At 36.5% G+C, this 17,217-nt stretch overlaps 1 protein-coding gene across 5 annotated transcripts in view; it reads left to right on the plus strand.

The window, feature by feature from the left end:
- Positions 1-17,217, plus strand: part of LOC128218102 (general transcription factor 3C polypeptide 1-like) — a 303,630-nt gene that overhangs the window by 277,042 nt on the left and 9,371 nt on the right. For 4 of the 5 annotated variants that reach the window (XM_052925645.1, XM_052925643.1, XM_052925647.1 and 1 more), the window contains exon 43: positions 1,189-1,405. In XM_052925645.1, coding sequence (XP_052781605.1) covers positions 1,189-1,405 — 217 coding nt within the window. The remainder of the gene's footprint in view (positions 1-1,188; positions 1,406-17,217) is intronic. The other variant, XM_052925648.1, reaches the window with a different exon arrangement.

A 17,217-nucleotide genomic window follows, 5' to 3' on the forward strand; every position in this document is an offset into this window, starting at 1 on the left:
TTCTAAATGCGTTGGGAAAGCAGCCCTTATGGTAGTCACCATATAACTGGTTGGTTGGTTTCTTTAACACTTTGTATACAATATTAACATCAAAATCATTAGGAGTATTAAAACTAAGATACCAAAAGCTATAAACCTTCAGCAAATGTTGATATTTGCTCAAATATTGTCTTTAAAGATCATAATTTTGCTTAGAGTTATCAACCCTAATAATCATTCAATTTCAGCTTTGTTGTTGTGTGATTGGTCGACTGAAGTGGTGTTCAAGAAATTTAGATTACACTTTCAGTTTTGTTGCATTTTTGTTTAGAAATGTTGACAAGAAAAAGTTCCATACATTTCCACCTTATAAATGTATAAAAATTAATTAGATTAATAATGGCTCAGAGACCTTAAACTAAGTAGGCAGGTTGGTAATGACCATCAGATGAAACCTTTTAATTTTGAGGTCAGTGGGCCAAAGAATAAGGTTATTGTGACCTCCAGCTAAAAAATTCTGATCAACAACTGAAGAACTCTTATATAGCGGTGATCTTGAGCTGAAAGTTCGTTTCTGATCAATAACTGAAGAAAGCTGAGGCTCAGTGACTTCAAACATGGTAGTCAGATTGATAATGACCAGCACATGAGCCCTATTGATTTCAAAGTCAGTGGTTCTAAGGTCAAGGCTGTGGTGACCTTTTGATGAAAATCTGTTTCCAATCAATAACTGAAGAACACTTAGGCTCAGAGCTAACATCCACCCAATCTTGCATTGACTTACCCAGTATCAATTTTATGTACAGACTGCCCTTTAAAAATGTATCAGATATTTTTCTAAATTTAATAGGAATGAAGGAAAGGTCATCATTAAAATAATTATGTTACATTCTGAGGGCTATAATATAGGCCCAAATACTAATGGCTATCCATTCCTGTAACATCTCTTGTTTATATTTATGCAAAAAGCTACAGAAACAAGCTCAGTAGCAAAATATATACTATTTTATTGTTTGTTTCTCATCTTATTGAACACTTACGTTATTTAGTTATACTTTTTGTCACATAATAGACTTAGTTTAATGGCTCAGCATGGAATTTTTACACTGGGCTATTATTCAACAGATATTTGTATGATGATGGGAAATATATCAATAACAAATCGCTTCTTGTTATCAGTATTTCATATGTACATTATATATCTTTTAGCACATACGACAAGGTTCATCTGGTGTTGATGCCATGGCGGAAGCCGGAGGGTGGTATCAATCGTCCAGTATTGAAGATGATGTTGGAATCAGTGCTGCTGTACTTGATGACCCAGCCGGGGTGCCTATTCTCCGCCCTCGTGAAGCGATACTTGCCCTACCTCCAACCCATGGTCCTTCATAACATCATAGATGTACGCAAATGCTTGCAGTCATTGGTATTGATTATATATAGTTGTCATAACCGTGATAACACTGTTTGTCTGTCATAATGAATGCAAAAGGCAGCAACTTTATTTTTATTCCTTTCTCATTTTGCTTATGGCAGGAGACGTTGTTATTCAGATGATAACAATCAACTACTTTGACCTCAGTCTCTTGCAGTTGTGATTTTCTGAAAATTTTAAATAATAACATAGTCTTTTTACGTGAGTAATATATTTATCAATGTTTATACTAAAAAAATGCATTTGTTGCGAAAAAATATGCAACATATATGATAATAAATGACCGTAAATAAGCTGTGCAATATTGCTCAAAACGCCATAATGATATGAATGACATGTGCTAGTTATGTGCTCTTTACTATTTTCCATTGTTCAATATAATGCCCAGGCTTTGAAATGTTACTGTAAAGAAAAGCGTTGTAGGACATTGTTGTACTATAGATGAGTAAAATATTCAGGGTTATTTTCATTTTATTATTATCCCCTGCCGAATCGAAGATTTCGGGAGGGGGATATTGTTTTGGCGTTGTCCGTCCGTCATTCTGTCCTTCCGTCCGTCCGTCCGTCTGTCTGTCCGGTACCATATATTGGTAGGCATTGATTAGAAAATGTTCAAACTTAGTCAGAATGTTCCCCTTGATCATATCTCGACCGCTTTTAAAAGTGGGTCATATGGGGTCAAAAACTAGGTCACTAGGTCAAATCTTAGAAAAATCTTGTCCAGAACCATATCAAGGTAATAATTGGTTATGTTCAAAATTGGTTATGATGTACCCCTTGAAGAAATGTGGACCACTTAAAAAAGTGGGTCACATGGGGTCAAAAACTAGGTCAGTAGGTCAAATCTTATTCATGAAACTTAATCAGAATGTTTTCCTTGATGAACTCTTGGTCTTAAATAAAACTGGGTCGCGTATGATCAAAAATTAGGTCACTAGGTCAAATCTTAGATTTTTTTTGTCTGGAACCATATCATGGTAATGATTGGTCAAGTTATGTTCAAAATTGGTCATGATGTAAACTTTGATAAGTATGGACTACTTTAAAAAGTTGGTCACATGGGGTCAAAAACAAGGTCAGTAGGTCAAATCTTAGAAAATCTTTGGAACTAGAGGCATTATACATGGTCAAATATTCATGAAATTTTATCAGAATGTTTTCCTTGATCACAAATAAAACTGGGTCACATTTTTTTTGTCTGGAACCATATCATGGTAATGATTGGTCAAGTTATGTTCAAACTTGGTCATGAAGTAAACTTTGATAAGTATGGACCACTATAAAAAGTTGGTCACATGGGGTCAAAAACTAGGTCAGTAGGTCAAATCTTAGAAAATCTTTGGAACTAGAGGCATTATACATGGTCAAATATTCATGAAATTTTATCAGAATGATTTCATTGATCACAAATAAAACTGGATCACATATGATCGAAAATTAGGTCACTAGGTCAAATCTTAGAAAAATCTTGTCCAGAACCATATCAAGGTAATAATTGGTTATGTTCAAAATTGGTCATGATGTACCCCTTGAAGAAATGTGGACCACTTAAAAAAGTGAGTCACATGGGGTCAAAAACTAGGTCAGTAGGTCAAATCTTATAAAGATCTTAGGAACATACTAGAGGCATTATACATGGTCCAATATTCATGAAACTTAATCATAATGTTTTCCTTGATGAACTCTTGGTCTTAAATTAAACTGGGTCACGTATGATCAAAAATTAGGTCACTAGGTCAAGTCTTAGATTTTTTTTGTCTGGAACCATATCATGGTAATGATTGGTCAATTTATGTTCAAAATTGGTCATGATTTAAACTTTGATAAGTATGGACCACTTTAAAAAGTTGGTCACATGGGGTCAAAAACAAGGTCAGTAGGTCAAATCTTAGAAAATCTTTGGAACATACTAGAGGCATTATACATGGTCAAATATTCATAAAACTAAATCAGAATGTTTACCTTGGACTTTTTAAATACTGGGTCACATATGATCGGAAATTAGGTTAAATCTTAGAATGTTTTTGTCCGGAATGGAAATGATTGGTGGGATTATGTTCAAACTTGGTCATGATGTACACCTGTATATATGGTCTTATATTCATGAAACTTGATCAAAATGTTTTACTTGATGAACTTTTTGACATGTTATAAACTGGGTCACATATATGAAATTAGGTCACTAGGTCAAATCTTTGAAAAATCTTGTCTGAAACTATTTTATGGTAGTGATTGGTCTGATTAAGTTCAAACATGGTAAAAATGTTCTCTAAGGTTAATTTTTGACTGCGTTTTAAAATTGGGTCATATGGGTCGAAAACTAGGTCACTAGGTCATATCTTACAGAATTCCTGGGAACACTCTAGAGGCAATACATCTGCTCTAATTTCCATGAAACTTAATCAGAATGCCTCGATGAAATCATCAGTAGGTCATGTGGGGTCAAAAATGAGGTCACTGAGTCAAATCTTTAAAAAACATTGTGGACACTCTAGAGGCTATATTATTTTGCATATATCTTTACCAATCTTCATGAAACTTGATCAGAATGATTGCCTTGATGAAATTTTGGATTAGTTTGGAACTGGGTAACATGGAGTCATAAACTAGGTTTCTTGGTCAAATCTAAATGTTACATTATATACAATAAATTTTTTATTTCGAACAGTTGCAATCAAACTCAAACTCATATATATATAATATATATATATATATATATATATATATATATATATATATATATATATATATATATTATATTTCATCAACAATTGATTTCCATTCCTTGACTTAGCCCAATCAGGCGGGGGATATCAATTCAACGAATTTGCTTTTTAACAAATTCCCGAGTAGGTTTGTTTTTTTATAGTTATATTTAGTAGAGATCAATCTCAGAACGAGGCTGCGCGTTCTACATAACGACCATCCATTGGTGCATCACGACATTCAAACGGGAATTTACGATCATGGCCTTGTTTACAAATATGAATGCTGTGGAATTAAAATTATTTTGAGTTTATGTTTGTTCAATAGATTATTGCTTTTTGTTGGATTTATTTTCTGTAAATGGGGAAATTCAGAGTATATTTTTTTGGAAAATCAGGGTCCGTCGCATGTACTGGTTATTACAAAGGCACTGGCTATTACTGTAATGACTCATAACAGTAGTTTACTACATTTCTTAAATATTCATTTTGTTTATCAAATATTTTATCAAAAGAATTACCGAATATTCAAATATCAATTTTGCCATTCGTTTGCATTCCTAATAATAATCAATGATTTAAAATGATGATCCTTGATTTAAAATGCAGAATACATACAGATATATCAGCGCAGATTAGATTGATGAATACATCAATATCATACACAAAGAAGGTGTTGAAGATGATTTTGAACATGAGAAAACATTTTTTGTGTATTTGTCTCAAGTCAGTACTTTATTAATGCAATTTAAATGTTAAATAAAGACTCGACATTGAAATACATGCACAGTTTTCCGGCAACATTGGTGCATCAACTTTCTCTTGTACTGATATTATATGGTAATTTTGCATTGGTAATGTAATTGAGGTATAAGTGGTATTTGCTGAGATGCAGCCTATGTTAACATCACTTTATGTAGTCTATATTATATAAATGTAAGATGGCTGATGGGATGATAGTAATAAAAAAAAAAAAAATGACAGAGGGGCAGCAGCAGTTGACAGTATTTTCTCAAGTTAAATATTTTATTAACAACCAATCAGCTATAAAAAATGTTTTATTATACTGAAACAGTTACTAACTTGAGTTCAGAAAAATATTAACATAAGACATCAGTTAAAATCAGCAAAATAGTCATCAAAATAAGATTTTCTTAAAACATGCCTGAAAACTATTAGTTCATATACTAATGAAATTGTAACCCACAAGCCTGTATAAACATTATGTAAAATCCGCATTTTTTACAAGCTCCTGGCTGGTTGCGGACTTGTTTTAAAAGAAAATAACAAATAATGTCCAAAATCGTTTTTTGTTAGTATTTGGTCATAAAATGACTTAAAGTTTAATATATTACATTCATGTGCTTCCTATCTGATTTACTGAACAAGTTTCATAACTTGTTGTGAATTGAGTGTTTATTAGATCTATAAAAAAAATCATATTGCAAGTTATCAAGGGATGATTTTCTTCAGTTCTTCATTTTTATCATGAAATGACTTGTGTGTGGTTTAAAATTCGCTTGGACTGTCCACAAGCTCACTCAATACAGAATCCCTGGGGGTCACCTGATTTACATAAAGATATATAGGGAAATGTATACAGTTTTGAAAACAAAATTAATGTTCTCCTTGACTGACTTTTTGACCTACTATCTTATTTTTGAAGCTACAGTAAATTTGGACCATGTGTACAGTTTGAGACGTTTTGTGTGTAAGATTGTCTAGTAGTCCTATATTAAGATTGTTCAAATTAAGCCTCTGGGTTTAAAATTGACCACGCCATGGAGCTGTCATCTGTTAAACACAAAGAAAATCTGTGAAAAGCTGTGAAAATCTTCTTGTCCGAGACATACATAGCAGTTTGATACGTGAGAGCTCTGTTCCTTTTAAAAACCAGCCCGATTTCCTCATGTGTGTGTGGATTATGGCCCTTGAAATGTGTAACCTTATCAAAAATACTGTAAGGGAGACAATTGTTATAGACAGTTGTATATTTATTTTATACAATTATCTATAACAATTGTCTCCCTTAGAGTATTTTTGTTGTAGTATTTGTCTCCCTTCACTTTTTCAAGGGAGATTCTCATGGTTTATAAAATGCAGTTTTTACGGGGAAAAAAATAATTGTAATAAAACAAAAGTGTGGCAAATCATAAGAAGTGTTAAAATATACTGACAGCTGGAACCCTTCAGCAAATGTTGATATTTGCTCAAATATCATCCTTGAAAACCACAATTTTGAATACCGTTACTAACAGGATTCTGTGATTGTTGTAGCATGATTGGTTGATTGACATTATCATGTGATGTAATTGTATTTTTAAAAGGTCAAAATATCAATCAAATGTTGTATATGTCTGTGTAGCTGGTTTCTGATTTCAAGAAAAATCTTGGCTTAATTGGCGTGGGAACATACAACCGCACCCCACTCAAACCAAATTTTTTTCTTATACTTTATTGTATTCTGTTCTAAAATTTCAGTATCGTAGAGTAGAATAATGATAGAATAAGTGTTTACATGTGCATTACAGGTACAAAAACATAAGCAAGTTCCTTTGAAACATATGGTTCACTTTAAATGTGTGCTGTTACTAGTATGTACCTACATGCTACAGATTTGAACTACTGTCACTGACACATACTAAAATAGTTCATCCAACTAATCTGCTTACTACATTTTCTATCTTCACATGCTGAACATGCAACCCAAAATTGTTCAAGTGAACTTAAAATAAGTATGTTGCTTAAATTATAACCCATACATACATGCTTTGGGTTAAAAATGAATACAATAGCCATGCCAGTAGAGTATAGGCCCTCATGGGCCTCTTGTGTGTTGTTAGTTGCAGTATTGTATACTGTTAGACCTCTTGAAGGTCCATTACATGCGATTGAGTGTTTTTAGTTGTAGTATTGTGTATTGTGTACTGTAGGTTGTGTAAATTGTCACTTGTAGGTCCATTGTGTACCATGACCATGTTGTTAGTTGCAGTATTGTGTACTGTAGGTTGAGTAAATTGTCACTTGACGGTCCATTACTAACCATGTGTTGTTAGTTGCAGTATTGTGTACTGTAGGTTGAGTAAATTGTCACTTGTCGGTCCATTACGAACCATGTGTTGTTAGTTGCAGTATTGTGTACTGTAGGTTGAGTAAATTGTCACTTGTAGGTCCATTACGAACCATGTGTTGTTAGTTGCAGTATTGTGTACTGTAGGTTGAGTAAATTGTCACTTGTAGGTCCATTACGAACCATGTGTTGTTAGTTGCAGTATTGTGTACTGTAGGTTGAGTAAATTGTCACTTGTCGGTCCATTACTAACCATGTGTTGTTAGTTGCAGTATTGTGTACTGTAGGTTGAGTAAATTGTCACTTGTAGGTCCATTACGAACCATGTGTTGTTAGTTGCAGTATTGTGTACTGTAGGTTGAGTAAATTGTCACTTGTAGGTCCATTACGAACCATGTGTTATTAGTTGCAGTATTGTCTACTGTAGGTTGAGTAAATTGTCACTTGTAGGTCTATTACGAACCATGTGTTGTTAGTTGCAGTATTGTGTACTGTAGGTTGAGTAAATTGTCACTTGTAGGTCCATTACGAACCATGTGTTGTTAGTTGCAGTATTGTGTACTGTAGGTTGAGTAAATTGTCACTTGTAGGTCCATTACGAACCATGTGTTGTTAGTTGCAGTATTGTGTACTGTAGGTTGAGTAAATTGTCACTTGTAGGTCCATTACGAACCATGTGTTGTTAGTTGCAGTATTGTGTACTGTAGGTTGAGTAAATTGTCACTTGTCGGTCCATTACTAACCATGTGTTGTTAGTTGCAGTATTGTGTACTGTAGGTTGAGTAAATTGTCACTTGTAGGTCCATTACGAATCATGTGTTGTTAGTTGCAGTATTGTGTACTGTAGGTTGAGTAAATTGTCACTTGTAGGTCCATTACGAACCATGTGTTATTAGTTGCAGTATTGTCTACTTTAGGTTGAGTAAACTGTCACTTGTCGGTCCATTACTAACCATGTGTTGTTAGTTGCAGTATTGTGTACTGTAGGTTGAGTCAACTGTCACTTGTAGGTCCATTACTAACCATGTGTTGTTAGTTGCAGTATTGTGTACTGTAGGTTGAGTAAACTGTCACTTGTAGGTCCATTACTAACCATGTGTTGTTAGTTGCAGTATTGTGTACTGTAGGTTGAGTAAACTGTCACTTGTAGGTCCATTACGAACCGTGTGTTGTTAGTTGCAGTATTGTGTACTGTAGGTTGAGTAAACTGTCACTTGTAGGTCCATCACGAACCATGTGTTGTTAGTTGCAGTATTGTGTACTGTAGGTTGAGTAAATTGTCACTTGTAGGTCCATTACGAACCATGTGTTGTTAGTTGCAGTATTGTGTACTGTAGGTTGAGTAAACTGTCACTTGTAGGTCCATTACGAACCATGTGTTGTTAGTTGCAGTATTGTGTACTGTAGGTTGAGTAAACTGTCATTTGTAGGTCCATCACGAACCATGTGTTGTTAGTTGCAGTATTGTGTACTGTAGGTTGAGTAAATTGTCACTTGAAGGTCCATCACGAACCGTGTGTTGTAAGTTGCAGTATTGTGTACTGTAGGTTGAGTAAATTGACACTTGTAGCTCCATTACGAACCGTGTGTTGTTAGTTGCAGTATTGTGTACTGTAGGTTGAGTAATTTGTCACTTGTCGGTCCATTACGAACCATGTGTTGTTAGTTGCAGTATTATGTACTGTAGGTTGAGTAAATTGTCACTTGTTGGTCCATTACGAACCATGTGTTGTTAGTTGCAGTATTATGTACTGTAGGTTGAGTAAACTGTCACTTGTAGGTCCATTACGAACCGTGTGTTGTTAGTTGCAGTATTGTGTACTGTAGGTTGAGTAAATTGTCACTTGTCGGTCCATTACGAACCATGTGTTGTTAGTTGCAGTATTGTGTACTGTAGGTTGAGTAAATTGTCACTTGTCGGTCCATTACGAACCATGTGTTGTTAGTTGCAGTATTGTGTACTGTAGGTTGAGTAAATTGTCACTTGTAGGTCCATTACTAACCGTGTGTTGTTAGTTGCAGTATTGTGTACTGTAGGTTGAGTAAATTGTCACTTGTAGGTCCATTACGAACCTTGTGTTGTTAGTTGCAGTATTGTGTACTGTAGGATGTGTCAACTGTCACTTGTAGGTCCATTACGAACCATGTGTTGTTAGTTGCAGTATTGTGTACTGTAGGATGTGTCAACTGTCACTTGTCGGTCCATTTCGAACCATGTGTTGTTAGTTGCAGTATTGTGTACTGTAGGTTGTGTAAACTGTCCCTTGTCGGTCCATTACGAACCATGTGTTGTTAGTTGCAGTATTATGTATTGTACGTTGAGTAAACTGTCACTTGTAGGTCCATTACGAACCGTGTGTTGTTAGTTGCAGTATTGTGTACTGTAGGTTGAGTAAATTGTCACTTGTCGGTCCATTACGAACCATGTGTTGTTAGTTGCAGTATTGTGTACTGTAGGTTGAGTAAATTGTCACTTGTAGGTCCATTACGAACCGTGTGTTGTTAGTTGAAGTATTGTGTACTGTAGGTTGTGTAAATTGTCACTTGTAGGTCCATTACGAACCGTGTGTTGTTAGTTGCAGTATTGTGTACTGTAGGTTGAGTAAACTGTCACTTGTCGGTCCATTACGAACCGTGTGTTGTTAGTTGCAGTATTGTGTACTGTAGGTTGAGTAAATTGTCACTTGTCGGTCCATTACAAACCATGTGTTGTTTGTTGCAGTATTGTGTACTGTAGGTTGAGTAAATTGTCACTTGTAGGTCCATTACGAACCATGTGTTGTTAGTTGCAGTATTGTGTACTGTAGGTTGAGTAAACTGTCACTTGTAGGTCCATTACGAACCATGTGTTGTTAGTTGCAGTATTGTGTACTGTAGGTTGAGTAAACTGTCACTTGTAGGTCCATTACGAACCATGTGTTGTTAGTTGCAGTATTGTGTACTGTAGGTTGAGTAAACTGTCACTTGTCGGTCCATTACAAACCATGTGTTGTTAGTTGCAGTATTGTGTACTGTAGGTTGAGTAAACTGTCACTTGTAGGTCCATTACTAACCATGTGTTGTTAGTTGCAGTATTGTGTACTGTAGGTTGAGTAAATTGTCACTTGTAGGTCCATTACGAACCGTGTGTTGTTAGTTGCAGTATTGTGTACTGTAGGTTGAGTAAATTGTCACTTGTAGGTCCATTACGAACCATGTGTTGTTAGTTGCAGTATTGTGTACTGTAGGTTGAGTAAATTGTCACTTGTAGGTCCATCACGAACCATGTGTTGTTAGTTGCAGTATTGTTAACTGTAGGTTGAGTAAATTGTCACTTGTAGGTCACTTGTAGGTCCATTACGAACCATGTGTTGTTAGTTGCAGTATTGTGTACTGTAGGATGTGTAAATTGTCACTTGTAGGTCCATTACGAACCAGGTGTTGTTAGTTGCAGTATTGTGTACTGTAGGATATGTAAATTGTCACTTGTCGGTCCATTACTAACCGTGTGTTGTTAGTTGCAGTATTGTGTACTGTAGGTTGAGTAAATTGTCACTTGTATGTCCATTACGAACCATGTGTTGTTAGTTGCAGTATTGTGTACTGTAGGTTGAGTAAATTGTCACTTGAAGGTCCATCACGAACCGTGTGTTGTAAGTTGCAGTATTGTGTACTGTAGGTTGAGTAAATTGACACTTGTAGCTCCATTACGAACCGTGTGTTGTTAGTTGCAGTATTGTGTACTGTAGGTTGAGTAATTTGTCACTTGTCGGTCCATTACGAACCATGTGTTGTTAGTTGCAGTATTATGTACTGTAGGTTGAGTAAATTGTCACTTGTTGGTCCATTACGAACCATGTGTTGTTAGTTGCAGTATTATGTACTGTAGGTTGAGTAAACTGTCACTTGTAGGTCCATTACGAACCGTGTGTTGTTAGTTGCAGTATTGTGTACTGTAGGTTGAGTAAATTGTCACTTGTAGGTCCATTACGAACCATGTGTTGTTAGTTGCAGTATTGTGTACTGTAGGTTGAGTAAATTGTCACTTGTCGGTCCATTACGAACCATGTGTTGTTAGTTGCAGTATTGTGTACTGTAGGTTGAGTAAATTGTCACTTGTAGGTCCATTACGAACCGTGTGTTGTTAGTTGCAGTATTGTGTACTGTAGGTTGAGTAAATTGTCACTTGTAGGTCCATTACGAACCTTGTGTTGTTAGTTGCAGTATTGTGTACTGTAGGATGTGTCAACTGTCACTTGTAGGTCCATTACGAACCATGTGTTGTTAGTTGCAGTATTGTGTACTGTAGGATGTGTCAACTGTCACTTGTCGGTCCATTTCGAACCATGTGTTGTTAGTTGCAGTATTGTGTACTGTAGGTTGTGTAAACTGTCCCTTGTCGGTCCATTACGAACCATGTGTTGTTAGTTGCAGTATTATGTATTGTACGTTGAGTAAACTGTCACTTGTAGGTCCATTACGAACCGTGTGTTGTTAGTTGCAGTATTGTGTACTGTAGGTTGAGTAAATTGTCACTTGTCGGTCCATTACGAACCATGTGTTGTTAGTTGCAGTATTGTGTACTGTAGGTTGAGTAAATTGTCACTTGTAGGTCCATTACGAACCGTGTGTTGTTAGTTGCAGTATTGTGTACTGTAGGTTGAGTAAACTGTCACTTGTCGGTCCATTACGAACCGTGTGTTGTTAGTTGCAGTATTGTGTACTGTAGGTTGAGTAAATTGTCACTTGTCGGTCCATTACAAACCATGTGTTGTTTGTTGCAGTATTGTGTACTGTAGGTTGAGTAAATTGTCACTTGTAGTTCCATTACGAACCATGTGTTGTTAGTTGCAGTATTGTGTACTGTAGGTTGAGTAAACTGTCACTTGTAGGTCCATTACGAACCATGTGTTGTTAGTTGCAGTATTGTGTACTGTAGGTTGAGTAAACTGTCACTTGTAGGTCCATTACGAACCATGTGTTGTTAGTTGCAGTATTGTGTACTGTAGGTTGAGTAAACTGTCACTTGTCGGTCCATTACAAACCATGTGTTGTTAGTTGCAGTATTGTGTACTGTAGGTTGAGTAAACTGTCACTTGTAGGTCCATTACTAACCATGTGTTGTTAGTTGCAGTATTGTGTACTGTAGGTTGAGTAAATTGTCACTTGTAGGTCCATTACGAACCGTGTGTTGTTAGTTGCAGTATTGTGTACTGTAGGTTGAGTAAATTGTCACTTGTAGGTCCATTACGAACCATGTGTTGTTAGTTGCAGTATTGTGTACTGTAGGTTGAGTAAATTGTCACTTGTAGGTCCATTACTAACCATGTGTTGTTAGTTGCAGTATCGTGTACTGTAGGTTGAGTAAATTGTCACTTGTAGGTCCATTACTAACCATGTGTTGTTAGTTGCAGTATTGTGTACTGTAGTTTGAGTAAATTGTCACTTGTAGGTCCATTACTAACCATGTGTTGTTAGTTGCAGTATTGTGTACTGTAGGTTGAGTAAATTGTCACTTGTATGTCCATTACGAGCCATGTGTTGTTTGTTGCAGTATTGTGTACTGTAGGTTGAGTAAATTGTCACTTGTAGGTCTATTACTAACCATGTGTTGTTAGTTGCAGTATTGTGTACTGTAGGTTGAGTAAATTGTCACTTGTAGGTCCATTATGAACCATGTGTTGTTATTTGCAGTATTGTGTACTGTAGGTTGAGTAAATTGTCACTTGTAGGTCCATCACGAACCATGTGTTGTTAGTTGCAGTATTGTTAACTGTAGGTTGAGTAAATTGTCACTTGTAGGTCACTTGTAGGTCCATTACGAACCATGTGTTGTTAGTTGCAGTATTGTGTACTGTAGGATGTGTAAATTGTCACTTGTAGGTCCATTACGAACCAGGTGTTGTTAGTTGCAGTATTGTGTACTGTAGGATATGTAAATTGTCACTTGTCGGTCCATTACTAACCGTGTGTTGTTAGTTGCAGTATTGTGTACTGTAGGTTGAGTAAATTGTCACTTGTATGTCCATTACGAACCATGTGTTGTTAGTTGCAGTATTGTGTACTGTAGGTTGAGTAAATTGTCACTTGTAGGTCTATTACGAACCATGTGTTGTTAGTTGCAGTATTGTGTACTGTAGGTTGAGTAAATTGTCACTTGTAGGTCCATTACGAACCATGTGTTGTTAGTTGCAGTATTGTGTACTGTAGGTTGAGTAAGTTGTCACTTGTAGGTCCATCACGAACCATGTGTTGTTAGTTGCAGTATTGTGTACTGTAGGTTGAGTAAATTGTCACTTGTAGGTCACTTGTAGGTCCATTACGAACCATGTGTTGTTAGTTGCAGTATTGTGTACTCTAGGATGTGTAAATTGTCACTTGTAGGTCCATTACGAACCAGGTGTTGTAAGTTGCAGTATTGTGTACTGTAGGATATGTAAATTGTCACTTGTCGGTCCATTACTAACCATGTGTTGTTAGTTGCAGTATTGTGTACTGTAGGTTGAGTAAATTGTCACTTGTAGGTCCATTACGAACCATGTGTTGTTAGTTGCAGTATTGTCTACTGTAGGTTGAGTAAATTGTCATGTGCAGGTCCATTACGAACCATGTGTTGTTAGTTGCAGTATTGTGTACTGTAGGTTGAGGAAATTGTCACTTGTAGGTCCATTACTAACCATGTGTTGTTAGTTGCAGTATTGTGTACTGTAGATTGAGTAAATTGTCACTTGTAGGTCCATTACAAACCATGTGTTGTTAGTTACAGTATTGTGTACTGTAGGTTGAGTAAATTGTCACTTGTAGGTCCATTACGAACCATGTGTTGTTAGTTGCAGTATTGTCTACTGTAGGCTGAGTAAATTGTCACGTGTAGGTCCATTACGAACCATGTGTTGTTAGTTGCAGTATTGTGTACTGTAGGTTGAGTAAATTGTCACTTGTAGGTCCATTACGAACCATGTGTTGTTAGTTGCAGTATTGTGTACTGTAGATTGAGTAAATTGTCACTTGTAGGTCCATTACGAATCATGTGTTGTTAGTTGCAGTATTGTGTACTGTAGGTTGAGTAAATTGTCACTTGTAGGTCCATTACGAACCATGTGTTATTAGTTGCAGTATTGTCTACTTTAGGTTGAGTAAACTGTCACTTGTCGGTCCATTACTAACCATGTGTTGTTAGTTGCAGTATTGTGTACTGTAGGTTGAGTAAACTGTCACTTGTAGGTCCATTACTAACCATGTGTTGTTAGTTGCAGTATTGTTTACTGTAGGTTGAGTAAACTGTCACTTGTAGGTCCATTACGAACCGTGTGTTGTTAGTTGCAGTATTGTGTACTGTAGGTTGAGTAAACTGTCACTTGTAGGTCCATCACGAACCATGTGTTGTTAGTTGCAGTATTGTGTACTGTAGGTTGAGTAAATTGTCACTTGTAGGTCTATTACGAACCATGTGTTGTTAGTTGCAGTATTGTGTACTGTAGGTTGAGTAAATTGTCACTTGTAGGTCCATTACGAACCATGTGTTGTTAGTTGCAGTATTGTGTACTGTAAGTTGAGTAAGTTGTCACTTGTAGGTCCATCACGAACCATGTGTTGTTAGTTGCAGTATTGTGTACTGTAGGTTGAGTAAATTGTCACTTGTAGGTCACTTGTAGGTCCATTACGAACCATGTGTTGTTAGTTGCAGTATTGTGTACTCTAGGATGTGTAAATTGTCACTTGTAGGTCCATTACGAACCAGGTGTTGTAAGTTGCAGTATTGTGTACTGTAGGATATGTAAATTGTCACTTGTCGGTCCATTACTAACCATGTGTTGTTAGTTGCAGTATTGTGTACTGTAGATTGAGTAAATTGTCACTTGTAGGTCCATTACGAATCATGTGTTGTTAGTTGCAGTATTGTGTACTGTAGGTTGAGTAAATTGTCACTTGTAGGTCCATTACGAACCATGTGTTATTAGTTGCAGTATTGTCTACTTTAGGTTGAGTAAACTGTCACTTGTCGGTCCATTACTAACCATGTGTTGTTAGTTGCAGTATTGTGTACTGTAGGTTGAGTAAACTGTCACTTGTAGGTCCATTACTAACCATGTGTTGTTAGTTGCAGTATTGTGTACTGTAGGTTGAGTAAACTGTCACTTGTAGGTCCATTACGAACCGTGTGTTGTTAGTTGCAGTATTGTGTACTGTAGGTTGAGTAAACTGTCACTTGTAGGTCCATCACGAACCATGTGTTGTTAGTTGCAGTATTGTGTACTGTAGGTTGAGTAAATTGTCACTTGTAGGTCTATTACGAACCATGTGTTGTTAGTTGCAGTATTGTGTACTGTAGGTTGAGTAAATTGTCACTTGTAGGTCCATTACGAACCATGTGTTGTTACTTGCAGTATTGTGTACTGTAGGTTGAGTAAGTTGTCACTTGTAGGTCCATCACGAACCATGTGTTGTTAGTTGCAGTATTGTGTACTGTAGGTTGAGTAAATTGTCACTTGTAGGTCACTTGTAGGTCCATTACGAACCATGTGTTGTTAGTTGCAGTATTGTGTACTCTAGGATGTGTAAATTGTCACTTGTAGGTCCATTACGAACCAGGTGTTGTAAGTTGCAGTATTGTGTACTGTAGGATATGTAAATTGTCACTTGTCGGTCCATTACTAACCATGTGTTGTTAGTTGCAGTATTGTGTACTGTAGGTTGAGTAAATTGTCACTTGTAGGTCCATTACGAACCATGTGTTGTTAGTTGCAGTATTGTCTACTGTAGGTTGAGTAAATTGTCATGTGCAGGTCCATTACGAACCATGTGTTGTTAGTTGCAGTATTGTGTACTGTAGGTTGAGGAAATTGTCACTTGTAGGTCCATTACTAACCATGTGTTGTTAGTTGCAGTATTGTGTACTGTAGATTGAGTAAATTGTCACTTGTAGGTCCATTACAAACCATGTGTTGTTAGTTACAGTATTGTGTACTGTAGGTTGAGTAAATTGTCACTTGTAGGTCCATTACGAACCATGTGTTGTTAGTTGCAGTATTGTCTACTGTAGGCTGAGTAAATTGTCACGTGTAGGTCCATTACGAACCATGTGTTGTTAGTTGCAGTATTGTGTACTGTAGGTTGAGTAAATTGTCACTTGTAGGTCCATTACGAACCATGTGTTGTTAGTTGCAGTATTGTGTACTGTAGATTGAGTAAATTGTCACTTGTAGGTCCATTACGAACCATGTGTTGTTAGTTGCAGTATTGTTTACTGTAGGTTGAGTAAATTGTCACGTGTAGGTCCATTACTAACCACGTGTTGTTAGTTGCAGTATTGTTTACTGTAGGTTGAGTAAATTGTCATTTTCGGACCATTACGAACCATGTGTTGTTAGTTGCAGTATTGTGTACTGTAGGTTGAGTAAATTGTCACTTGTAGGTCCATTACGAACCATGTGTTGTTAGTTGCAGTATTGTGTACTGTAGGTTGAGTAAATTGTCACTTGTAGGTCCATTACGAACCATGTGTTGTTAGTTGCAGTATTGTGTACTGTAGGTTGAGTAAATTGTCACTTGTAGGTCCATTACGAACCATGTGTTGTTAGTTGCAGTATTGTGTACTGTAGGTTGAGTAAATTGTCACTTGTAGGTCCATCACGAACCATGTGTTGTTAGTTGCAGTATTGTGTACTGTAGGTTGTGTAAATTGTCATTTGTCGGTCCATTACGAACCATGTGTTTTTAGTTGCAGTATTGTGTACTGTAGGTTGAGTAAATTTTCACTTGTTGGTCCATTACGAACCATGTGTTGTTAGTTGCAGTATTGTGTACTGTAGACTAACCATGTGTTGTTAGTTGCAGTATTGTGTACGGTAGGTTGAGTAAATTGTCACTTGTAGGTCCATTACGAACCATGTGTTGTTAGTTGCAGTATTGTGTACTGTAGGTTTTGTAAATTGTCACTTGTAGGTCCATTACGAACCATGTGTTGTTAGTTGCAGTATTGTGTACTGTAGGATGAGTAAATTGTCACTTGTAGGTCCATTACAAACCATGTGTTGTTAGTTGCAGTA

This window comes from Mya arenaria, chromosome 14, assembly GCF_026914265.1.
Source record: "Mya arenaria isolate MELC-2E11 chromosome 14, ASM2691426v1".
NCBI lineage: Eukaryota > Metazoa > Mollusca > Bivalvia > Myida > Myidae > Mya > Mya arenaria.